General features: G+C 44.2%; 3 protein-coding genes across 6 annotated transcripts in view; 2 read left to right on the top strand and 1 right to left on the bottom strand.

Moving 5' to 3' along the window:
• The window catches only part of RRN3 (RRN3 homolog, RNA polymerase I transcription factor), a 28,729-nt gene extending 21,900 nt beyond the window's left edge, over window positions 1-6,829 (top strand). For both annotated transcript variants that reach the window (XM_060078164.1, XM_060078163.1), the window contains exons 16-18: window positions 2,526-2,678; window positions 3,685-3,772; window positions 4,674-6,829. In XM_060078164.1, coding sequence (XP_059934147.1) covers window positions 2,526-2,678; window positions 3,685-3,772; window positions 4,674-4,835 — 403 coding nt within the window. In that variant the 3' untranslated portion in view covers window positions 4,836-6,829. The remainder of the gene's footprint in view (window positions 1-2,525; window positions 2,679-3,684; window positions 3,773-4,673) is intronic.
• A 1,536-nt stretch (window positions 6,830-8,365) lies between these two features.
• Window positions 8,366-22,646, top strand: NTAN1 (N-terminal asparagine amidase). 3 transcript variants are annotated; one of them, XM_060079254.1, is made up of 10 exons: window positions 8,366-8,545; window positions 14,029-14,131; window positions 14,208-14,273; window positions 14,558-14,666; window positions 16,541-16,614; window positions 18,468-18,521; window positions 19,286-19,339; window positions 20,351-20,448; window positions 21,787-21,900; window positions 22,301-22,646. In XM_060079254.1, exons 1-10 carry the CDS (start codon window positions 8,465-8,467, stop codon window positions 22,478-22,480), a joined length of 933 nt encoding a protein of 310 aa, XP_059935237.1. In that variant the 5' UTR covers window positions 8,366-8,464; the 3' UTR covers window positions 22,481-22,646. The 3 variants fall into 3 exon arrangements, with proteins under 3 accessions (XP_059935237.1, XP_059935241.1, XP_059935238.1); XM_060079258.1 differs by lacking the exon at window positions 14,029-14,131 and having other exon boundaries at window positions 8,460-8,545; XM_060079255.1 differs by lacking the exons at window positions 14,029-14,131; window positions 14,208-14,273 and having other exon boundaries at window positions 8,464-8,545.
• PDXDC1 (pyridoxal dependent decarboxylase domain containing 1) overlaps window positions 20,894-24,509 on the bottom strand; it is a 54,727-nt gene continuing 51,111 nt past the window's right edge. The window contains exon 24 of the mRNA XM_060079253.1: window positions 20,894-21,954. Coding sequence (XP_059935236.1) covers window positions 21,895-21,954 — 60 coding nt within the window. The 3' untranslated portion in view covers window positions 20,894-21,894. The remainder of the gene's footprint in view (window positions 21,955-24,509) is intronic.

Genomic DNA, 24,509 nt, shown 5'->3' with positions numbered 1-24,509 from the left:
GTATTGTAAAATTCCGTTAAATTTCTGTGAAATTATTTAACAAAATTAATAACAAAAAACATTTAAAAACCAATAACCCAGTACTTGTGGAAAGTACTGCATTGAAGGTATTGTTTTTATACTTTGGTTGCACTGGAAATTGCTACTACTTTTTAATCTAAGGACGATAATTCAGCAGAAGCTTAGGCACTTTGAAATAAGTAAGGCAGCTAGCAAGCTGAGAGGTACAAACCACAGATGTTTATTAGGGTGACTCTCATAATGGTAATAAAAATAGACTGGACATGAGATAAACATCCAACAATAGGAAATTGGTTCATTGAGGGCCTTGTGGCTACAGCTGATGTGTGTAGCATTTATTGTGTGCCCAGCACAGTTCTGATAAGCACTCTGCATAGAACTCACTTAATCCTCACACAATCCTATGACTGTATTATTAATCCCTATTTATAAATGACGAGAAGGGGGGCACAGAGAGATTGAATGACTTGTGTGGAGTCATCGCTAGACTGTGGCAGAGCTAAGGTTTGAATGCTGGCAGGCCGGCTCCTTCATAAGCATTCACTGATTATTTTGCTTCACGTAGAAAGTGAATTGGAGACCTTGGGTATCTTATCATGATATTGAGGGCAGGATCATAGCTTAAAATCTTTAACAGATTGAGCTATTAGAAGATAAGAATAATTTCTGCATCCCTCAGTCCCCTTTAGACATCTTGTTGCTCTCATTCAGCAGGCGTATTTTTCCTTTGCTGGCCACCTAGTTCAAGGTATTCTCTCTCCCTCAGATCTCAAAAATGGTAGTAAAGAATTAAGATAAGAAACCAACAAGCAACAGTGTCCAGTGGGTGGACGTTTCCAGCACATCGCAGGAAGATAGGAAGCAGCTGGAAGAGTAGGACGGATGGAGCAAATTAGAGGCAGCTGCCTGTAGAATATTCATGGGGTGGGAGAAGAGGGCTGCAGCTGAGGAGCAGACTGGCCAGAGAGGCTCTAGATCTGGGGGTGGGATTAGCATGGACGTTAGGAGTAAGACGTGAGGCTGAGAGCAAGAGGTCGAAATAAAGGTCTGTGTCAAGGAATTTATGGATCATTCTGTAGCTCCTGCTTCTGCTATATTGACTCATATAGCTGTATTTTGATTTCGACTGCTGCGTAATGTTCTCATAATTTTAAAACATCGATTCTTTGTTGGGATTTAAGCTGTCTTCCTTTTTCAGTGTGGGTGCATGGTTGTGTGTGTGTGTCCTGGTACACAGGCACATACTTCCTGTCACCCAGAAGTGCAGTTGCTGGGTTGTAGGAGGTGCACATCTTCACTTTTACCGAATATTACGAAGTACTCCAGTGTGATTTGGCCACTTAACACCAAGAGTCAAATGTGATCCTTGGCTAATGGAACAGAAATGAACATATGGTGCTTAAAATAGCAGTAGTGACCTGAGAGCCTGAGAACAGAACCTGAATGAGTACCGTGGGAGGGAGGGAGGGAGGGGGAGAGTTTGCAAAGGTGAGCTAAATCTTCCTCTCAAAGAAGTGGCCCAGTGACTGATTTTTGAAGTTCCTAAGTCATAACCACCAGGGAGTTTGACAACATATGGTCCTGTTAGGCTTTGTTTTTTTGTTTTTTGTTTTTAAATTAATTAATTAATTTTTGGCTGCGCTGGGTCTTCGTTGCTGCGCACGGGCTTTCTCTAGTTGCAGCGAGCGGGGGCTACTCTTCGCTTCAGTGTGAGGGCTTGTCATTGCAGCGGCTTCTCCTGTTGCGGAGCATGGGCTCTAGGCGCACGGGCTTCAGTAGCTGTGGCTCGCGGGCTCTAGAGCGCAGGCTCAGTAGTTGTGGCTCACGGGCTTAGTTGCTCCATGGCATGTGGGATCTTCCCGGACCAGGGCTCGAACCCATGTCCCCTGCATTGGTAGGTGGATTCTTAACCACTGCGCCACCAGGGAAGTCCTGGTTCTATTGGTTTTTATCGCAAGTTTTTCTGTCCATTTAACTGTTTTCACTCACTATGCCTTTTCTTTTCTTTACCATTTTCTGAGGTCGTGATTCAGTAAACCCCATGGCTCTCCCTTAGTACCCTCCTTAATTTCTTCAACAGCCAAGTGTCTCCACCAACAACCCATATCCCCTCTCAGTGAATCCTGAATCCCTTTTTCACCAACCCACTAATTCTTACAAACAGTAAAAAATAAGTAAAGACAGCTACATAATTCTGTAAACTAAAAGAATTACCGTGGATGCATTAATTTTTAGTGAATAGTGCCTAATTAGTAATCTAAGCCCACTCTCATATTCTTAAAGTGATAGCACATTTTCTTTCTCCTTAGCTAACTTGTAAATAGTAGGCCCAGAGGACTGTACCCTAAAAGCATTACTTTCTACTTTATGTTATTTTTTTCTTGTAGTTGTTACGTTCAATAAGATCTATGTAGTCGGGGTAGTTGTCACACACGAACGGGCGTGTCCATGCAGAGTAATTCCAGCACATTAATGCCTCTGTCTGTGTTGGTTTTATTCCACAGCAAATACCAGCTTGTTTTCTGCTACACCCTCATTGAGAGGAACAACCGCCAGATGCTGCCAGTTATAAGAAACACTGCTGGGGGGGACTCAGTGCAAACCTGCACGAACCCACTTGACACTTTCTTCCCCTTCGATCCTTGTGTACTGAAGAGGTAGGTACACTTAGACAGTCAACCTTTCGATGGTGAATTTAAATGCAGTGTGTATGTGCCTTTACCAGGATCGGGATTTGGGGTTTCTTTGTGGTGAATGGCCCTTCTGGCCGTTGATAGGGTCTCGTGGCCTCCTTGCGTGTTTTCCAGGCCCAGTGTGGAGAAGCCTGTTCAAGGCTGCTGAGGGTTGTGGCACACGAGGGCTTGCAGGTCTCTCCTTCAGTAGGAGCCCAGATTGACACCAAGAGGTTTTTGTTTTTCTCGAAACCTGTTGGTTTAAAAATACAAGAGGCTGGGGATAGAGGTACCTGGATAGGGAGGATGCTGCCTTTTCTTGGCTCATAAATTTCTGCCTAATGACATGTTCCTTCTTATAGAGACCACATCCCATACTGTTGCACAGGATAAGCAAATGCCAAGTGATTTATCTGGATGGGTAGTTCTGGAAAACCCCCAGGCCAGTCTTAACTTCAAATGTATATATATATATGTAAGGAAGCAGGATTTCTGCTTATGACAGTTTGTAACTAACAACACAATGATTTGGGATTATCTGGTCCCCTAAGTCTTGGTTGACTGAAACCAGATTGGTCTTTTTACCCAGATTTATTTTTAGTAAATGACTGTAGGAATATTAAAAAGGAATTTCCAGAATAATATAATTTCACCTTCATTTGTACATATTATAACTCACTGTTAATCTTTGCAAAGTTAAGTAATTTCACTTGAAAATGAAAAGTTGAAAAAAAAATGAAAAAAAGAAGAAAATGAAAAGTTGAGAAACAGTAGGTGTAATACTCCATCTACGTGAGTGGATGAACTCTTACAAAGAAGGAGCCCCATTAGTTACAGAAGCTACATAGGATATTTTTGGACACTACTATTATTTGAGCGATAGTTTTTACTTCTTCATTTTGGGTAATGGGTCTTGTGAGAAAAGAGTTAAATATGTGGTGACCTTTGCTGTAGTATTTAATTTGATTTTGAAACCTGATCTTCTTGACAGGTCAAAGAAATTCATTGATCCTCTTTATCAGGTATGGGAAGACATGAGTGCAGAAGAGCTTCAGGAGTTTAAGAAACCCATTAAAAAGGTAAATGTATGATTCAGCATACTTTCTGGGAATCTCCTATGTGGTTACAGAGCACAGTCAAATAGTTAATAGCAATGTTACACTTGAAAAATACTACATTTGTTCATTCTGCCTTTACAGAATTCCAAGCCCAGGTTGTGTTCTTACAAGAATAGTGCTTGTTTTTTAATGAATTGTTCAAACCAGACACTTCACATGCTGACTTTCGGAAGTGAAGGGTAATTAAAAGTTGGCTTAACACATTTAGATCTCTACCATTTGATTGTTACCACCAAGTAACAGTCTCAGATTTGCTTACTGTTGAAATGTTCCCAGAAGTTAACATTAATTTTGTAGGTTTTCATGAGTTGGTGGTGAAGATGCAGGTCTGCAGCACGTCTTGCAGTGCGTGGCCATGGAGCTGAGGCACCTGTTGCCAAAGGAGAAAGTTAGAATCCAATAATAAAAAATGTCACCATTTGTTTCTTTGTGGCACATTCATTTCTATATTAAAAGTCAGCTTTAATATGCCTGTCTTCTTTTTCATAAGTAATCATTGGAAAGCTCTTTTTAGTTTTATTCTTTCTTTAAATTTTGTGTTTGAGGAGGATGGTCATTCATTCATTCATTCACATTATGTTAGATTGAGCAAGAATGACATATCATGTTACCTGCCCTCCTTGAGCTTAAAATCTGTTCAAAAAAAAAAAATCAGACTTTAAACAAACACTCACAACGTGTGATGAGCAGTTGTGCGGATGGTTCATAATAAAGAAGTGTGCATTGGGAAGCGTTCGAAATTAATATTCTTTTCCTTCACCTTTGTCTTTCCAGAAGTAGCACATTCCTGAGGAAAGGGATTCTTGACAGCATTTCAAACTGCCACTTGTGATCTTGTTGATAATCTCTGTTCTTTGTGCAGGAGGTGGTGGAAGATGAAGAAGATGATTTTTTGAAAGGTGAAGCTGGGATTACACCGAGCTCCTGTGATGCGCATTTCCGCAGTCCTTCAAGCAGTGTGGGCTCCCCACCTGTCTTATACCTGCCAGACCAGTCCCTCATGATCACAAGGATTTGTGATTGAGACTGACATTCCTCCCGTCGTGCCCTTCAGTACCAAGGTTCATACTGTTTGAGCATCTCGTTGAACTAGAGCAAGTACGTGCTTCAGGCATCTCACTTTCAAGTTAGACTTACTCTAATGTCTGAACAGACATGGTTGGGTTTTTTGTTTTGTTTTTGTTTTTTCTGTTTTGCTCCTGTACAGACAAAAGGAAAAGACAGGGCTTCCCTGGTGGCGCAGTGGTTGAGAGTCGCCTGCCGATGCAGGGGACACAGGTTCGTGCCCTGGTCCAGGAAGATCCCACATGCCGCAGAGCGGCTGGGCCCGTGAGCCATGGCCGCTGAGCCTGCACGTCCGGAGCCTGTGCTCCGCAGCGGGAGAGGCCACAGCAGTGAGAGGCCCGCGTACTGCAAAAAAAAAAACAAAAAAAACAAAACAAAGGAAAAGACAATATCATGTGCAATATTTTACGGTGGAGTTGATGATAAGTGTTGAAAGCTTGGCTTGTTTGTTTAATGTATACATTTTTTTGTTACAGCTTTTTGACATAATTATTGTGAAATTTCTAATATCAGCAACAGCCTATTTTAACAGATTGCATTTTTAACGAGGTTTTTGTCAGAGCCATACTTAACAGGACATTGTTGATATGATATCTTTTCACTGAAAAATCCTCAAGGACACTCTTTGAAGTCTTCAGAATGAGTTTCTTTTGGATATGCTGTTTCCCCTCTGCTGTAACTGTATTTGTGTTGCGGGTTTTCAGTGGGGTGCAGAGAAGATAGCAGCAAAGTGTGGGGAGGGGGCCAGGGCTGGTCCTGGACGCTGCAAGTTGGAGCTGGCACTGAAGGAGATCTCCAGGGACTTCAGAAACTAATAAAAGCCTAGAGGGACGAGAGAGGATTTAGAGAAACAGAATCAGACACATCATACATTTGTGAGTGTAAAAATAGGTTTAAAAGAAAAAAGGAGTTCCAGGTAAATGTAATTCACATTGACTGAAGTGGGGTTGGACTTGTATAGAACACAGCTCGCAGTGTTTTACCCTGACGCTCCCAGAAGCGCTGTCAGAACTGGAACTACTTGTAGTGGAATGTAATATTGATCATTGAGAATTGCTTTGTCCAAAAGTAGGGGAAGAGAGGGGATTTTAGGTTATTTGGTGGAATGGTTTTGCTAGCAACAGTAGGTCAGGGTTACAGCTACAGTCCCTGTCTACTGGCTGTTCGTACCATGGATTCCAGCTCAGTGAAATCCTCCTTTGGTAAGGCTCTTTTTGTATTTTTATAACTAAACACTGAGAGAGAGGAGTCTAAACAACCTCGCTGTATAATAAATTTGTGCAAGCGCTGCTAGTCATTTTGAAGCTCCTGCATATTTTAGCTTCATTCCTTATTTGTGTACTTGTTAGTTGTGAAAATGGACACCTTTAAATATATTTATTTTTCTGCCACTTTCCTATTCTTTATTTAAAGACAAGTGATATTTTCTTGATCACAAATATTTTGTAATGAAATACTTTCTCTTTCCTAGGGCTTTGTATGCTCTCATATATTTACATTGATGGCAATGTAGAGTTTGAATTTCAGTCTGTAAATGTCTTTGGAAAATAGAAATTTTTATTGTTTTAAAAAGTTTTGGGTATTGGTGACTTGGTGGAAAGTCGTTTGAGAGCCTTTAGGTTCTCTGTTTTTTTAACTGCTGACAAAAAGGTGGGATTTTTGTATAGTGGATAAAATGAGTAATTGAAAATGTGTCCGTAGAAATTAACAGTAAGTGGGGTCTTTGTGAGTTGAGAAGTAGTTTTAATGTAGAAGTATTTAGACAAATAAGTAAAATTTCAAAGGAGTTTGAGAAAAAAAAATACTGTGAAAATAAAACAATGACGTGGTTAATCTGGAACTTTTGTCCTTATGCCAATAAAGGGAGGTACCCCGATAAAGAAGCTTCTCATGTAAATGTTCTTTTGACTCCTGTGTTTTTTTATTTTATATTTATTGATCTACTGTATTAAAGCACCATTTTGCAATAGAAAACTGCAACTGAGACTTTACTTAATTTATACTTTATTAAAGAGGCAAAAGTATTGCCACTGTGATTGCAAGTACTCAAAAATAATTGCATACTGGTGATGAGAATGGCTTCCAGGTGCATCTGAAGTGTCAGTGACTTTCCTTGATCACACCCAATGGGTCCAAGGAAAACAAACACTTCCAAAAAGTTACATGCTTTTAAGAAACGTCTGTGCAAAAAAAAAAAAAGTTGTTTAATCTCCTTGGGAATTGTATATGAAAACAGGATTTTCCTATCCCTCTTACCCAAAAGTAGGTTCTCAACTGGGGTAGGAATTCCAGGGTCCATCACTCTGTTTGTCTGCTATGGGCAGGTCTTCTGTAATGCGAAGTGGCTAATTCACACAAGTGTGAAAGGACCAGTGTCATGGGTGTCAGGCCTGTCGTTTTCTAATCAGCTGCGTGACCTTGAGCAAGTTACCTAGCCTCTCTCTGAGCTCCACTTTGAAAATAGAAGTGGAAATTACTAATACCTACTTTATGGTTGTGAGGATTTGATGAAAATGCACGTAAAGGCAGCTGTTTGGTTACCTTGTGAGAAAGTCTAGTTAAGCTGGAAGCACTTTCATGGAAAGGTCTTTTCAAGGCAAAGATAACTTCCGTTGCACCTGTATTACCTACTTGGTACCAACTTAATCTCAACTGGAGGGGAGGGGCCAGAGGGCTCCACCTGCCAGGCAGTGCTTATTACAGCATCCTATAGACATAGTTTTTGCTCTGTGTGAAGTGGGGCCTCTTTTTCGCCTCACCAGTCTTTTGTAAAATTATTTATGTTAATATGGAGTTGGATCTATTTGGGTAATATTTCCAAGTTTTAGAATAGCTAAAACTATTCTAAACTCAAATAAGGTGAGAAGTCTCACGCCAGGGTACCTGTCCTCAGTAGGGTCTGTAGGGTATCTTGCTGATCTTTACTCCCAGGGTTCTTAGCCCATCTATGAGTGCCTACGGAATGTCAAGCACCAAGTGTTACTAATGATTTCTGAATGTGTGGGGCTAGCAAACTTTAGGCTCCATTTTCCCAGTTTAAGACAGGTTGTGTTTACTATTAAATACAATCCTATGGAGCAGCACTGCAGGTTCTCAAACTCGGAAAACTTGCTCAAGGTCACTATGGGAAGTGGTACCGCCGTGATAAGAACCTAGGCGGGCGGCGACCCCAGAGCCCGCACTCAGGCCTGGTTGGCTGAAATGTGAGCCTGGCCCTGAGGGTAAGAGCCCTCGCGATAAGCACAGCTCGTCCACTCCCTCTTCCTCCCTCACGCTTTCAGAACTACATTTCCCAGGGCCCCTTGCGGAGGCGGGCCACTCCCTCCCATTTGGACTACGTTTCCCATGGGGGCCATGCGCCCCCCGCCCCCCATAGATTTCCTCAGCCTCTTGGGGCTGCACCGCTTCCGTCGGACTCCACTTCCCGGTGGCACCCGCGGCTGGGCGCGGCGGCGGGGCGGCCCGAGAGAGAGGGTGAGGGCGAAGGCGAAGGCGAAGGCGAGGGCGAGGGCGGGGCAGGGGCGGCGGGCGGCCCGCGGCTGAAGAGGCCGCCGCCTCCCTGGGCCTGCCGGGGCGGCCGCCTCCGCGATGCCGCTGCTCGTGGAGGGGCGGCGAGTGAGGCTGCCGCAGTCCGCTGGGGACCTCGTCCGAGCCCACCCGCTTCTGGAGGTGAGCAGGGCCCGGGCGGGGGGCTTCGAGGCGGTCCCGAGGGAATCCGCAGGCGGTCCAGAGCCCTCCTCACCTAGCCGCCACCACCCGCTCTCCCCGAATCAGGCTCGAAACTTGGCGCAGCGGAGGTGCTATCGGCACATTCGGAGCCCAGGCCGCCGGCAGCAGAGTTTCTGCCCTCGCTTGAGGCATCTGTGGAGCTTTTACCTTCTTTGGACCTTAGAGGGCATCTGCTGAGGCCCCTCTTTTCCAAAGGAGGGAACGGGGGCCCAGAGAGTTTAGGTGACTTGTCCAGGGTCGCCCAGCACCGCGGCTTGAGGACACCCCGGGACCCCCTTTCTCCAGACAGGGCGGTCCCAATCTCCAACCCGGACTTGGCCCGTTTAGGCAAATCTGGGCAGCGCCCTTGCTCCCTCGCCGGGGATCCCCACCCGTGGTGAGCGCGGCATCGTCCTTGGGTCCTCAGGAAGCAGGAGGTTTTCTGGGGTGGGCAGGGACATCCTGGCGGGTCGCCTAGTCTTCTAGACCCGGGGCCTGGGGCTCCCGGTTAGTTTCAGTCGGAAGAAAGGGCCCTGTTTTCACCCAGCTGGGGCGTGTTGAGGAACCACACCCTATGGAAGGGTTTTTTGTTTTGTTTCCTGCTTTTGTCCTTAGATGGACCTCTGAACCCTTAGTCCAAGCTTATGCAGAGACTGTTTAGAAAAGGGTTCTTACTGTAAAAAAAAAAAAAAAAAAAAAATTCCTAACCAAACCTCCCACTTGCCCCAGATCCAGTTAAGGGGAAATCAACCATTTCATTGATTTTAGAGATTCATGTTGAGCCTCTAATGTACGTTGCCTGTGGTGTTTGCCTCTTTCCCCACAATCAGGACATTTATAGGGTGGGGATGGTTTTTAATCACAGGGTGGCTCAAATACCGTGACTGTTAATTAAGTGCCATAAAGGGAAAAAAAAAAAAGCTCCTTTTCACTCTGCAAAGTGAAGCCGGGGAACCTGATTGAGTCTGTAGGCTTAGGGAAGGTATTTTTGGGTTTTCTTCTGTAACAGTTGCAGGGTGATTTTGTCTGCATGCTTGTTTTGTTTATTTTCCTTTGGTCTCTCCCCCAGAATGTAAGCTTCCTGAAGGCAGACAGTGTGTCTTTGTATCCTCAGAGCCTAGGGCAGTCCCTGTCAGTGAATCTGTGCTTTGTAAATATTTGTTACACAAAGGTCTGAGCAGAATGACCCCTGAAAATGACCCAAAAGATGAGGGGGGGGTGTTACTGACGGGGAAAAGAGGACAACTCTGTGTGATTCTCAACTTGCATTTCAAGAAAACAATAATATTAGCCAACACATACTGGGCACCTAGCAGACACTAGGTTAAGTGTTAAGCACTTTCCTTGTACTGTGTCACTGCCACACCATGAACTGGTGCAGTTGGGAGTACGACTCACCAAGGGAGAAAAATTGCAGCTGCCTAAAGAATATAGGTGGCACCCTATTTTTATGTCTGCTTGAAATTTTCTATGATAAAAAGTTAGATTAGTGTCCAAGGCAGCCCCGTAAGTGTGTAGAGACGGGGGAATGAGATGAGATACCAGGGCGGCTGGCCCCCTAGAAGGGAGGTTTGGCCTCTTTGGGGAGATGTGGCCTAGAAATGCTGTGTAGTGGGGACTAGTTTGCCTTACAGGAATGGGGGAGCGGGGGTGGGGGCACTTCCATCTCAGCAGCCTAAGGGAAGAGGGGGAGGGCATTCTAGCTGAGCAAGCTGGACTGTGCCCCGTGGCCCCTGGGCGGGAGGGGAAGGCCCCGAAGGCAGGTGGACTGGCCCATTTCCCTGGCAGAGAGGGCAGAAGGGGCATAGTGGAAGATAAGCCGGGAGAGGTAGGTCGTACCTAGGTGGCAGGGGTTTAGGTGGATCTTTCAGCTGACGTGCAATGTGGAGAAATGAAAGGTTTAATAATTTTTTTTAAATAACAAGTAGTGTCCCCTTGGTAAGAAAATAGAAATTACAAATCTCAAAAAGAAGAAAAAAGAATCTGTGACCACAACCATGCTTCACATTTTGCTATACTTTTTTACATGATAGCATACTATATATTCTGTTCTATAATGTGTCTTTTTCATGTGACAGTAGGTTGTGAGTATGCAGTAGCAGCACTTACAAGCCTGTCCATAGCTAGACTTAGCACAGGATAATAGTAACAACAGCAACAATGATAGCAATGCAGTGGAACTTGCTGAGCATCCCAGCCCTAGGAAGCAGGTGCTGCTGCTGTTCCCATTTTACAGATGGGAACTCTGAGGCACAGAGGGTGGAGTAAATTGCCCAAGATCCCACATCCTGTGAGTGGTGAAGCCTGGATCGCAACCCAGGCGATCCGCCTTTGCCTCTAGAGCAGCAGTGCTCAATACATTAGCCACTGGCCGCATGTGGCGATTTACATTTAAGTTAATTCAAATTTAAAAATCAGCTCCTCAGTCACACTAGCCACGTTTCAAGTGCTCGACAGCCACGTGTGGCCGGTGGCTGCTGTATGAGACAGGGCAGGTGCAGATCCTTGCCATCGCTGCAGAAAGCGCCCTTGGGCGGTGCTGTCTAGAGCCTTTGTTCTTAACCAGTCACTGGACGCTCAGGGACTGGTCCCGCGGCCTCCTGAGAAACAGTCCCATGGAATTCCACTTCGTTCCTGCCTTTAAGCATGCGCGATATTTATGCTCTTTCCCCATTAGGAACATTCACAGAGCTAAACCTTTATAAACCCCTGTAATTATTCCTCAGAAGGGTTTTTTTGAGCAGAAAAGCGGGGTCAGGACAGGGGACCAGAGGTGGGGAATGTTGACAGCCACCCCCTACAGACCTGCTGTCAGTTAATCCTCCCACAGCCTAAGGAGTGGCCGTCCTCAGCCCCGTTTCCCAGAGGAGGGCACAGAGCACCGAAGCTCAGCCTAATGCCCAGGTCACTGGTTCAGGGAGAGGCCCCCGGGCACTATACTGCAGGAATTAGGTGTAAGGGAGGAAAGGACTGAGATGAGGTAGCGCCCGAGGGGTGGGAAGAAGGCTCAGTTCTGAGGGCTGCGCCTGGCGGCGCTCTCATACTTGCTCTCCTGTTTTCTTCAAATTTCAGTGTCATTCATAAGTAGCTTTCTGGGGACACAGCCACGGCCACTTGTCATGTGTCGTCTATGCTGCTTTCACGCTGAGGAGCTGAGACCACGCGGTCTGCAAAGCTCAGGATACTTACTGTCTGGCCCTTTTCTGAAACAAGTGTACTGACCCCTGGGTTAAGAGAACAGTGCCATCCGATAGGGACTGGGAAATGAGGATGAGCCGCAGCAGGAGAGACTGAGGGAAAAGATATTTTTTCGTGAATCTGAGCGTCCAGCGAATAATAAAAGTTCAGAAAAAGTTCAGAAAACGACTGCTTTTATTTCAGAAAGGATGCGAGTTTATAAAGTAGGACTGTTCACAGAGGAGAACTTTGGCTAACCTTTTTTCATTTTTTAAAGTGAAAGACCAAAGCAACGTTGCTCTTTTCACTTTCTGGCCATTCTCTCTCCTGATAATTTGTGCTTCTGTTTCTCTGGGAAATAGTAGGAGCTGTGTCGATGAGAGACGTGATTTTTGGTCTTGGGCACGCAAGTGATAATTCATTTCTCAGAAATAGCTTTGCTTTTGGGTGGTGACCAAGTTGTGAAAACGAGTGGTAAAAATTTGCCTTGACTTCTCCCTCCCCTCCCCGAAAAGAACAAAAAGAGGTAAGTATTAAAGGAATAATAGAAAGGAAATTCTGCATTCTCCTTTATCTTATCTTGAATTAAGGTGAGAAATGGTGTGAAAATGAAAAGTGCTTACTGCTCTGAGGTGTTGTGAGTTTTTGCACAATTGGCTGCATCTCTTCCTGACTCCGCCGTCCGGTCACACACTGCATGCACTTCACTCAGGCCTTAGTTCCTTTCTTCTTTAAAAAAATTTTTTTATTGAAGTATAGTTGATTTACATTGTTGAGTTAATTTCTGCTGTACAGCAAAGTGATTCAGTTACATATATATACTCTTTCATATTCCTTTACGTTATGGTGTATTACAGGATATTGAATATAGTTCCTTGTGCTGTACTGTAGGACCTTGTTGTTTATCTATCCTATATATAATAGTTTGCATCTGCTGATCCCAATTTAGTTCCTTTCTTAAATGGAGGGGCCAGTCTCACTATAACTGCTGCCTTGTTTCCAATTAATGAAAGTTTATTAAAAGAGAACCCTCTAGAACTCATCAAGCGTATCGTCATGTTTTTTTACATCTCTTGTATTTTGTTAAGTAAGCAAGTACTAACCTAAATTAGCACCAACAGTGAGGAATGGCCAGAAGCCAGTGTAAGACCATAAAAATGTTCCCTGGTCTAGACAGTTACACAAGCTCTGTATTTGCACATATGGTTAGGAAATTGTTTATTGAGTTTATTTGTTGCAAGTAAGAAAATTATGAAACATTTTAGTGATGCCTCAATTTGATGTTTTTGAAAAAAAAAAGTTTAATTTAGTTCTCATGAAAGAATTAACCACCTGAGTTTTTTTCCCCCCAGGCTTACTAATAATTTATACAAATATTCAATTAGTCAGAATTTTCACACCTAATATTAACCTATCTTTTCATAAATTTGCTTATTTATGAGGGCTCCTTTTTGGTTTTCTACTTTAATAACATAATTACATCATAGGACATTTGGAGAATAGAGCGACAGTTAAATGACTTGTGTTTGCCCTGTTCTAACACAATCTTGGTTATATTGGTGAATTTCCTTCCAGTATTTTTCCCTATATGTGGCAACATTTTTAGCATTGTTGTATTAACAGCATATTTGCAGCTTAAATTTTTTCTTTTTTTACTCGAATCTTGCTCTTCAGTTTACATTTCCAAACTCTTTTCCCATAGTCTTCATTTTTCATGACTGTGCAGTTAGCAGTTGTGAGTTGGTTCTGCATAATTCACTTGCCTTTTCTGTGGTTGTCCCCAGCTTTGTGCCATTCTCGATAACACAGGGATTGAGTGCATTTTGGGTTATTTCCACCGTACAGATTTCCAGAGGTGGGAATTACTAGATTAGGAGATAGGTATGGTCTGGATCCCTCCTCCTCTTTAAAGAAAGTGAAAAAGGTCTGTGATTTCTGAGCCACCCAATCCACTAGTCCATAAGATCTGATTCTCTTTACAATTGTAAAGAATGGGGAAAAGATTTTTGCATCTTATTTCATAGGTACTAGGGTCTTGTTCTGTAGGGTGAAAAAAGAACAGAACTTCCTTGTTTCCTTCACATTGTTCCACATGGTAGTTACTGCTGCTGCCTTTTTATTTTAGCTTTTCTGTCAGATAATACACACACCTCAGACCTCACGAGTGTGTGTTTCCCACGTAGGGCACACTTTGGCTCTCTCCACCTCTCTAGTCACTCAATCCTCACTAATTTCCATCACTATTTTATTTTTTTTTAATTAAACAGGAAAGAGCCAGACTTCTCAGAGGTCAGTCTGTTCAACAAGTGGGACCCCAGGGCCTTCTGTATGTTCAGCAAAGAGAGCTTGCAGTGACCTCCCCAAAGGATGGTAGGTTAGGAAGCAGTGAATTGGGCGTTATCCCCAAAGGCTACTGGATATTTTATTTTATTTCTTTTTTAAACAGGCTCCATCTCCATTCTGGGTTCTGATGATGCCACCACTTGTCACATTGTGGTCCTGAGGCACACAGGTATGATGAGAGAGATGAAGGAAACCGTTAACTTAAACGGACCCAACACGTGGGACCATGAATTTCTCGATTTGCGTTTCCTGGTTCCGCTTACCTCTTCTCCATCTGCATGGCCCCTCCCTGTGGCCCTGGTCAGATGGGTTGGCTGGGCAGCCCAGACGTCTCTATTTTTCCTTTTACAGGCTGTTCAAAGATGAGGCGGTCCGAATGGACAGGCGTAGACCTGGCCTGCTCCCCGAGTTCTCATCGGGAATAACATGAGTCGTTTCACCCTTGTTCTTCAGGTAATGGGGCTACCTGCTTGACACATTGTGACGGAACTGACACCAAAGCTGAGGTCCCCTTGATCATGAACTCCATAAAATCCTTTTCCGACCACACTCAATGTGGAAGGTGAGCTCCACGCTACTCTGTTTTGTGATATTGGGAACTTGACACCATCGCGTAGAGGAAACAGCCGTGGCAGCTGTTCCAGCAACGTGGCCTGTCACCAGCACAGTGGCCGCCTGGTCCCCCTGGAGCAGAACGTGGCCCAGCGTCAGCCCCTCATCAGTAGCTGCTGAGGGAGTGAATGGGTGGTGGGTATGAGGGGAGGTTTGACTTTGAATCTGTAGTTCTGTTCTCAGTAATGTCCTCTTAGATGTCCATTTTGTGGACATTGCCTTGTTACACCCCAGCAGTGGAATCTCTTCATTCCTTCAGCAGTTGTTTGTTGAACGTTTCCTGTGAACTAGAACTTGTTTCAGGGACATAGCAGTGAATGGAGTAGACAAACCCTGACCCCGCAGGGCTCATATTCCATAGCAAGGAGATGTCAGCAAAACAGGATTTTAATGATGGACAGGGCTCTGAGGAAAACAGGGCTGGGGAGGAGCCGGAGATGGCCGGGAGGAAGGGGGTCCAGTTCTCAGTGTCGTGGATTCTGGACGAGAGCTGACGCCTGCCCTGGGTGTCCACCACAGCGCCCAACCCTCTCACCGGTGACAGAAAGCGTGACCACCTGTTTCACGTGTGCGGCCCCGAGATTCAGCTTCCCAGAGTCACAGGGTTAGTTAAACGGGAGGCCCATGACCCCGGCCTGGCTGGTGCTCACGCCTGTCCTCTCCCCTTTCTCTCCCGTTGGCGGGCCTGGCAGGCATCTCATCTTATTTGAAGTCTAAGGCAGCAGTTCATTTGAATGAACTAGTCTAGTCATATGCAAGTTCTTAGAATCCCAGGGGTTTAAAAGACCAGCCTCTCTGTCCGAGTTTCACTAGTGTAACACAGAGCAGTTTTTAAATTTAACTCTTCTCCTGCCAGGTCTGCGACAGGCTGGGCTAGCCTCACGGCTTTGTGGCTTGTGCAGTCGCCAGACTGCTGGGCCCTCCAGGTTACGTAGCCAGACTGGCCCATGGGCCCAACTCCGTGATTCTCAGCACACAGTTGTGAGATAGAAGATGTCATGAGGCAACTTGATGCTTTGCCCTGTGCTGCTGATGCAGAAGATTCTGGTTCATTCCTCAGGAGGATTTTGTCTGTCAGTAGAAGGGATGTGAAATACGGCCACACTTTCCCAAGCTCTGGTTGCCAGGTTGTCACAGGCTGAGGACCAGGGCTTAGCAGAGAAGTGTGCACGGGGCACTCAGGGTTAACAAAGTTAGTGTGGTCTTTCCAGCTGTAGGGCTTCCTACGTGGAGCTTTGCTGTGCATGGTGACTCCCTTGGGGAGTAGGCAAGGCTTCCCAAACTTATTTAACCCCAAGAACACTTTTCTGTTTCATGAGGCCAGTGTTCAGGGGAACACACTTTGGGAAAAGCTGGTGTTGTAGATAAGCATGTGCTTTAGACACAGACGCCGTTTCCTTCTCTGTGAAACGGAGATGCAAACCCATCTCTCCACAACGCTGGGTGGTAGAGAAGATGGCGTCTGTGCAGGGATGGTGTCAGTCCCGCCCTTCCCAGTTCTGCACCCCAGGTCCTCTTAGGCTGAGACTTTTAAGAGGTTTTGGAAGCATCCCGCTCGGGGCGGGTCGCTAGTGTGACATGGTTGTCTTCTTCCAGAGCAGGCTTTTTCACCCTGTGCCTCGAGGTGGCATCATGTTGGTGTTAAGACACAGCTCCACTCGGCCCCCCAGGCACCCGGGCAGGGTCCCAGTGTGCCGCATGGGTTCTTGTGTGTGTGCTGAGGCGTAAACAGGGCCCGGGAGCCGAGAGCTAAAGTTCACAGCAGACCCAGCACATGCTGTCCCGTGCTGTTCAGCCTCTGACCACCTCCTGTCTCTTTGCCAGGCTGGAAGTGCACCTCGTGGGCGGCTTCAGTGATGACAGGCAGTTGTCACAAAAACTGACTCATCAGCTTCTTAGTAAGTTCACTTTTTTCCTCAAATTTGATAAAAATTTGTATCTATTTTTGCTTAGATAAAAATCCCAATTAGTACAGAACCTATGAGGGGTGCACCTGCTTGGAGCCACACAAACTGCTCAGCTTGGAATCTTCCATAAAGACTGGATAGTAAAGAGCTAAATGCTTAGAGGTAATGGGATGGGGACAAGATTTTCTTTCAAAATAGCAGGTGATGCATCCCAAAATAGCAAGTGCTGTGGACTGTGTGAAAACAAGAACCACCTTCTGGGCAGAAATGTCCATTTTAATCTGAAGAGAATTAAAACCCCAATAAAAGCCAATTTTTCCCGTTAAATTAGCAAATATTAAAAAAAAAAAAAGAAAGATGTTCTTTGATTAACCATGAGGCAGCGAGGTGGGTGTATTCCTGCAGCACTGGAACATACTTTGGTGTAACCTGTCAGGAAAGCCATTGGCATCATGGTCCATCATGGGCCCAGTAACTCCCCTTCTGGGAATGTATTATTAGAAAATAATCTGAGATGTACCATAGAGATTTATGCCCAAAGATGGGCAGTAGAATGTTATTTACAATTGGAAATAATCTAATGTCCATTAGTAGAGGAATAGTTATATAGCCATTAAAAAATAATACTTATGAAGAGGGGCTTCCCTGGTGGCGCAGTGGTTGAGAGTCTGCCTGCCACTTCAGGGGACATGGGTTTGAGCCCTGGTCCGGGAAGATCCCACATGCCGCAGAGCAACTGGGCCCGTGAGCCACGGCTACTGAGCCTGCGCGTCTGGAGCCTGTGCTCCGCAACAAGACAGGCCGCGACAGTGAGAGGCCCGCGCACCGCGATGAAGAGTGGCCCCCGCTTGCCACAACTAGAGAAAGCCCTCGCACAGAAACGAAGACTCAACACAGCCATAAATAAATAAAGCAAAACTGTCAAAAAAAAAAAATACTTATGAAGAGGTTTGAATTACATGGAAAAATACATATGTACAAAACAATCAGGATATAAAATTTTCTACATCTGAGCTCAGCTGTGCACGGACAAATATGGTGGGAAATATACTGAATGTTAACTGCTAGGATTATGGGCATTAAAAGCCCATACACTTATATCTTTAAAAACCCACATATTCTTTCCACTCTCCTGTATTTTCCAAATTTTTCATAATAATCAAATTTTGTATGACTGATAATCAGGAAAAAAAGTTATTTAGGAAAAGGGTAAAAATCTTATGAATGAGTTTGTCCCCCCAACCTCTCAGAATGGAGAGAAGAATGGAAAGCCTTGGCCAAAGTTTCCTTTGAGCTTGAGGCTAGGAGGACGTCTGTCCCTTGGCAGGCAGGGTTCTGGGCATCAGCTCACGTGGATCTGACCTCTGATAAGAGGCCAGGTTGTGACCGGAAGGCTAGTGGATCTGACTCTCTGTCCCCTTCTTGACTTGTTCAGCATATGCTCTGCTAATTAAAGGAACTTTTTTTTTTAATTGTGTGTCAAATGCCTGAAATCTTTTGAATACTGCACACAGCTCAGAACTGGCTTATATATTGGCAGATGGATTTTGGTTTTTTTTGTTTTTGTTTTAATATTTATTTTTTTTAGGCCGCGCCAGCTTAGTTGCAGCACTCAGGATCTTCCTTGTGGCATGCGGGATCTTTTTAGTTACAGCAGCATGTGGGATCTTCTTTTAGTTGCAGCGTGAGGACTCTTAGTTGCAGCATGCACGTGGGATCTCGTTCCCAGACCAGGGATCGAACCCAGGCCCCCTGCATTGGGAGCGAGGAGTCTTACCTACTGGACCGCCAGGGAAGTCCCTAAAGGAACTTTTTTGACATCAGTTTTTAAATTCTCATTGTAGGTGAATTTGACAGACAGGAAGATGACATTCACTTGGTGACATTATGTGTGACAGGTAAGTTCTGCCATCTTTCCCAAAGCAAAGCTGTAGATTTTGGGGATGTTTTGCCCTTGCTCTTAAAGCAGGACCCAGCATCTGTTTCTCAGTCGTAGACGGCACTGTTTGTCAATGCTTTGATGCCTTCTGGCTTTTCCCATATCTTCTGGGATGGCCTTCCCCGCCCTCCCCACTCCAAATCCTGCTCAACCTCAGTTGAGATCCTGACCCCCCTTGAGTGCAACTCCTCCGTCCTTCCTTGGGATTCTCAGCAGTCTGCTCTGTACTCCTGGGAAGGAGGAGGGGCCAGATCCCGGAAAGGAGCTGCCGCCACGCGTGTAGGCCGCTGGGAGGCCCGGACTCTGGAGAGGCAGTTTGTTCGCTATAACCTTACTGCTCTGGGGCTCAGTGGGGAAACAGGGACACAGTCCCTTTCATGTTCTGATTTCCCCCCTTTTGCAGTGGGGGCTCCTTCTTCGCCTTTATTTATGGAAAATAAAAGCGATTGTTTGGGGCTTCCCTGGTGGCACAGTGGTTGAGAGTCCGCCTGCTGATGCAGGGGACATGGGTTCATGCCCCAGTTCGGGAGGATCCCACATGCCGCGGAGCGGCTGGGCCCGTGAGCTATGGCCACTGAGCCTGCGCGTCCGGAGCCTGTGCTCCACAACAGAAGAGGCCACAACAGTGAGAGGCCCGCGTACCGCAAAAAAAAAAAAAAAAAAAAGCGATTGTTTGGTATTTCTTAAAAATTGATCTTAAAATTTCTTTTTTTTACGTGTTAGAATTAAATGACCGGGAAGAAAATGAAAACCACTTTCCAGTAATTTATGGTATTGGTAAGTAGCGTGTTGATCGGAGGGTTTATTGGTCTCACACTGACAGACAAGCTCCGGTTAAAGGCCGATTCCACCAGCTAGTAAGCCCGTTGCTGTCGGTGTGTCACAGCATTAGGTTCAGATCCTGACTTCTCGGTTTATTTGCTGGGCAAGAAGCTTACCTTCTCTAACCTTTATCTACAAAATAGAGAAAACATCCAAATCCTAAGACTGTGAAAAGAAACAGGGTAGCAAATATAAAGTGTAGGCATCACCCCCGTTAGGGGAAAGCTGAATGTCAGTGGTCTCTGCTCCCCCAAGAGGCCTCTCTGCTTTTTTCCAGCCAGTGCTGTGGGGCCTGGAGCAGGGCATTTGAATTTGAATCTTCTTATACTTAGGGAACTAATTAAGGTTTTGATTGAGAACAAAGATCCTACAAAGGAAAGTGTACAACCACCAGGCTAAAGAAAACCCAGAACTTTCCTCCCTCCTGTAACAGCCCCTAGGACTCCCAAGGCTGTAATAGGGTGAGCCTGGCTGTCTCTACAGAGGGCTCCTGCCGTATCTGTGACATTTGATTTATTTGGCTGGGTGTCCACTGCTTTATTCTCTATACTTTGTATGTCTGAAATAGTTAGTAAAAACCAACACACAAACACCAGATTTGGCCCCAGTCCCAGGCCATGTTCGCAGCCGTGTTTGGTCACAGGGCTGACCAGGGAGGCTTTGCCACGCGCTGCCTGAAGAGATGGCGCACCTCCTGTGGGGGGGGCCCTTGGTTTGGAACCAGGTCTTACCTAGTCCAGTTCAGGCCTCAGCTCTTCTCAGCGAGATGCTTGGCTAAAGGGTTGCATTATCCCTTTCCAGGAAGGGAGACGCTACAGACACCTAAGAGTAACTTTGTTCAGTTTCCACTCTTTTCTCTCTGAGGGAGACTCATCCATATTCTATTACATGTGGTGGTGGAAGTGTGAGACTGTGCCAACCCTTGTGGCTTTTGTCAATTGGAAGTTATCCTGTTGTCCCTCACAGCTGTCAACATCAAAACCTCGGAGATCTACAGAGCCTCCTTCCAAGACCGAGGTCCGGAGGAGGAGCTACGTGCCGCACGAGCTTTAACAGGAGGACCAGTGAGTTTGATATCATCTTTGTGTTACAGGGTTAAGGAAAAAAGGGGGGCATCAAACTCCAAAGTCTAAAGTTTTATAGACCTTAGAAATGAAAAGTTTATATCACTTCTTTAAAGTTGTACATGATCAGGAACCACCACGAACACATCATGTAGAATAAAGATGAACGTTTTCAGTTATAAGCTCAAGACCCCAGTTATCTGCCGTGAAGATGTTGGTGAGGTATGTGAACACCCAGCACCCAGATCCAAAGAGAACGAGCCCCTTTTACTTTGTAAGGACTTTACCAGTGAAGTTGCTGCAAAGAAAGGCGAGCTAAGGGGGAAGAAGAGCCTTCTCCCCTCTGCACCTCAGGATCACACTCTCCTCTGGACCAAGTAACTGAAGACCAGTTTGCTGGGATGAACTGATTAACCCCAAGAATAATCAAATCACTTTAAAAGTCTGATTGCCTTAGGGTGCTTTTTAATTAAGTAACACCTTCATTTTAAAAGTTAGAAAAATAAAAACCTAAGACTTACACGTTGTTTGAGGAATGGGTGAAAGAATCCTTTTAAAATGGTTAAAGTGTGAAAAAAAAATAGAAATCACATTCAGAGCACCCAAAAGAAATCTGCTCACTTATGAAATGCTGCCACTTTCATTGGAAATATCTGGATTCAGTGGTCTGTTCTGCCAACCCTTTGACATTGTTAGGGTTCCTTCTGCAGCCTCTCAAGTAGCATAACAGCCTTGATTTAGCTAAGATTCAGGACATATTTCAGTCTCAGTAACCAAAATTGAACATTGCTGGTGAAGCTGAAAACTACCATTGGCACCTTTAAGAATTCAGGGAATGGATCATTTGGCAAATTAACATTTTAACAAATTGGTTTTTCCCTTCTTTTGATGGGGCAACGGCATGTGCACTTTTAAGTTTCAGGGTTACTCGGGGTGTGAATAATGAGGCAGAGTTTCATGTAGCAGTGAGGAGTGTGGACTTCAGTCACACACACCTGGGTCTGGGCCTGGCCCTAACACTTACGGACGTGTGACCATGGGCAACGGGCCCGTCTCTCTGAGCCTCGGGTTTCCAACCAAAATGGGAAAAATGCCATCTTCCTGCGGGACTGTTGTTAGAACTAAACAAAGTAATGTCTGCTTCCCACAAAGTGTAGTACCAGAGAGGTGCAAAGTATTCAGTAAGTAGCAGCTTCTGTTACTATGAGACAAAAATTGAAAGAAGCTTATCACCCAGACAAATGCCTTAATTTCAAGACTACACTGGAGCTTGCATTAAAGGTAGGGTTTAAGCTGATAACATTCCTTAAATTCTATCCTTGAAACGTTCTTTTTTAGATGATTAGTATTTACGATGCAGAGACAGAACAACTTCGTATAGGACCATATTCCTGGATGCCATTTCCCCATGTGGATTTCTGGTTGCAGCAAGATGATAAGCAAATACTAGAGGTGAGAATTTACAGGTTGGGTAAATCTTAAATCTGTGGACCTTGGTTTCCTCATCTGTAAGGAAAAAAAAAAGGGATTAGACTAGATAACAGCAGCTTTTCCTTCAGTGTTTGGAGGATGCCATTGGCAGACCCTGTTTAGCTGCTGTATCAGTCGGGCGTAAGTGGAGTCCTGGATGGACATCTACGCAGGGGAGCAGTAGGCAACCAACTGTTTTGTTCTCATTAACCCAGGACACCTCGTTTCTTATGTAATTTTACAAATTACATATATTAATATAGTGATCTGAGAACAGCCTGATTAATGTTTAAGGAGCACAGAGAGACTCTGATGTTTTTATCAAAGTAGGGAACAGAGCAGGGTTCTTCTCTCATGCCCCAAATCTTGTTTGTTTTTCCAGAACCTTTCCACGTCACCTCTGGCTGAGCCCCCCCACTTTGTTGAACATATTAGATCTACCTTGATGTTTTTAAAGAAATACCCTTCTCCAGCTAACACGCTGTTTCCTGGAAATAAGGCTCTACTGTACAAAAAAAACGAAGATGGCTTATGGGAAAAGATCTCTTCTCCAGGAAGCTAAAAATAAATAGGAATTACCAAAGAAAGCAACTTTTTGGCATGACAAAAGACCACTGGTGGAGGTAGGAAAGAATATGAATTTGGAATCTACATCCATTCAGTCTTAGGTCTCTTTCCTTGCTCCATGTTTTTCAAATGACTTTAAAATAAAATCTTATTTTGGCAAAGGCATTTGTTTAGGTTTACTTTTTGGTTAGTAATGAGAGGCAGAGGAGAAACCAGCTTTCTCACTGTGCTATAAGCAGCTATTTCAGATACTTGGGTAAGTCTAATTCTGCTAAATTAGTGAATAAGGGAAAAACTGTCATCTATTTTGTTTAAAAGAACAATATTTAAAATGCAGTAAAGTTCAGTGAGAATTTATACATCTCACAGAGATATTTTTTTTTGACCTCAAAATATTTTAGAAGCATCAAATCCAAAACTGATGTTATATTTTTAGAAACCTTTATTTTTCTGAAATTGTTATCCAAAAGGAAGGTACCATGCCCAATTAATGCTAAGATTTATGAAGTGAACTCAGTGGTAACAATTTCAAGAACCTTTATTGAAACCAACATTCAAATAGTATCTCAAGGGTGAAATTCTGTTTCAGCAAAACCAATTTAACAATTTCAAATATATATAAAAACATTTAAAAATTAATCTTGTTAAAGGTGATAATTTCCCCTTCCCCCGTTTTATCTGCTATACTTCATTGCACCAAATAAACAGGGAAGACTTTATTTAATCATCTGCACCCAAAAAAAAAAAAAAAAAAGGAAAATTGCATTTTGACAAGTGCCAAATGTCAGAAATCACATCAGATCAGAGTGTAATTATAGGCTTAATGTGGTATAACTAAGGCTTTCAGTACTACAGTCCACAAACCCAATGTGAATCCCCACCATCTTAAGGTCTCCCGTAGCTCGACTTCACTGGACTAAAAGGCACAGGGGCCGTTACCTATGATAAACGAAGTGATGCAGTACTTTTGGAAAAGTAGAAACAGGCCATAATCAAGGGTTACTTCCAATTATTTCAGCAGTAGTCTGGCGTGATCAGCCTGAGAGAGATTACATTTCTGGTTCTTGTTTGAGTTGGGCCCAAAAGGGTGAGCGGCTAGTGGAACAGAAGCTACAGAAGCTCCCATGAGAACAGGTCAAAGGTGTACTTAAGTTAGAATTTCAACGTAACGAGGTGCTGTACAGCATATTTAATACGAGGCTTTTAAGAGTAGCATCTATTGAGTTTTCAGATATTAAACATAGAAATAAGTACAGTCTGTACTTGTGTGCCAATTTAAAAGCTTTATCAGTATTTAAAAATATACATATATATATATATATATAATATGGTCAAGAAGAGTCTTTACAGTTACTCTTAATAGATGAGTCCTTTAATTTGTTTACAAATAGTATATAAAGGGAGAAATGGATTTGTGGCAGAGCTAAGTCAGACAGAAGCACTGTCCAGTCTAACTTGCTTGACGACCCTGCCACAGCTTGAGCAGACACGGTCCTTCCTGACGTCTCTGGGGAAGCAGCAATTGGGGGTGGCAGGAGAGGGCTTCTGACACTCTTATTTACAATCCCATTGAAACCCACTCTCCTTCAAGCCAAACGCAATCCAGTTGTGTACTGCAACCTGATCAAACTAAACACCAAGCAAAACAGATGGCAAAGAACACTGTCTGTCTCCTCTGCAGCAGGACAACAGAGAACCCAGAGAGTTCTAAAGAAAGCTGTCTTACCAAAGGGTTATTATGTGCAACCTAGTAACTGCTTACACATGTGTTTAGAAAGATAAGAGCAAGTGTTTCAAGTGGCAGGCACTTGAAATTCTAAGTTTTCTCTGTGAATAAAAAGTGTTTATGGTAACTGGGGGGAAAAAGGTATTACTACAGTTGGGCAGACAGAAACAGTAGTTGTTGGTTGTTCTACCAATACATACCCACAAAATTAGACAAGTCAATTGCCCTCCCAGAAGCCTGGCTTTCAGGCACATTTTTGTGCAAAAATCCCAGTTAAGCACAAATAACAGTAATTTCT

This window comes from Mesoplodon densirostris, chromosome 16 (genome assembly GCF_025265405.1).
Source record: "Mesoplodon densirostris isolate mMesDen1 chromosome 16, mMesDen1 primary haplotype, whole genome shotgun sequence".
Lineage (NCBI taxonomy): Eukaryota > Metazoa > Chordata > Mammalia > Artiodactyla > Ziphiidae > Mesoplodon > Mesoplodon densirostris.
The sequence above is the reverse complement of the archived record's forward strand: the minus strand, read 5'-3'. Positions and strand labels throughout refer to the sequence as shown.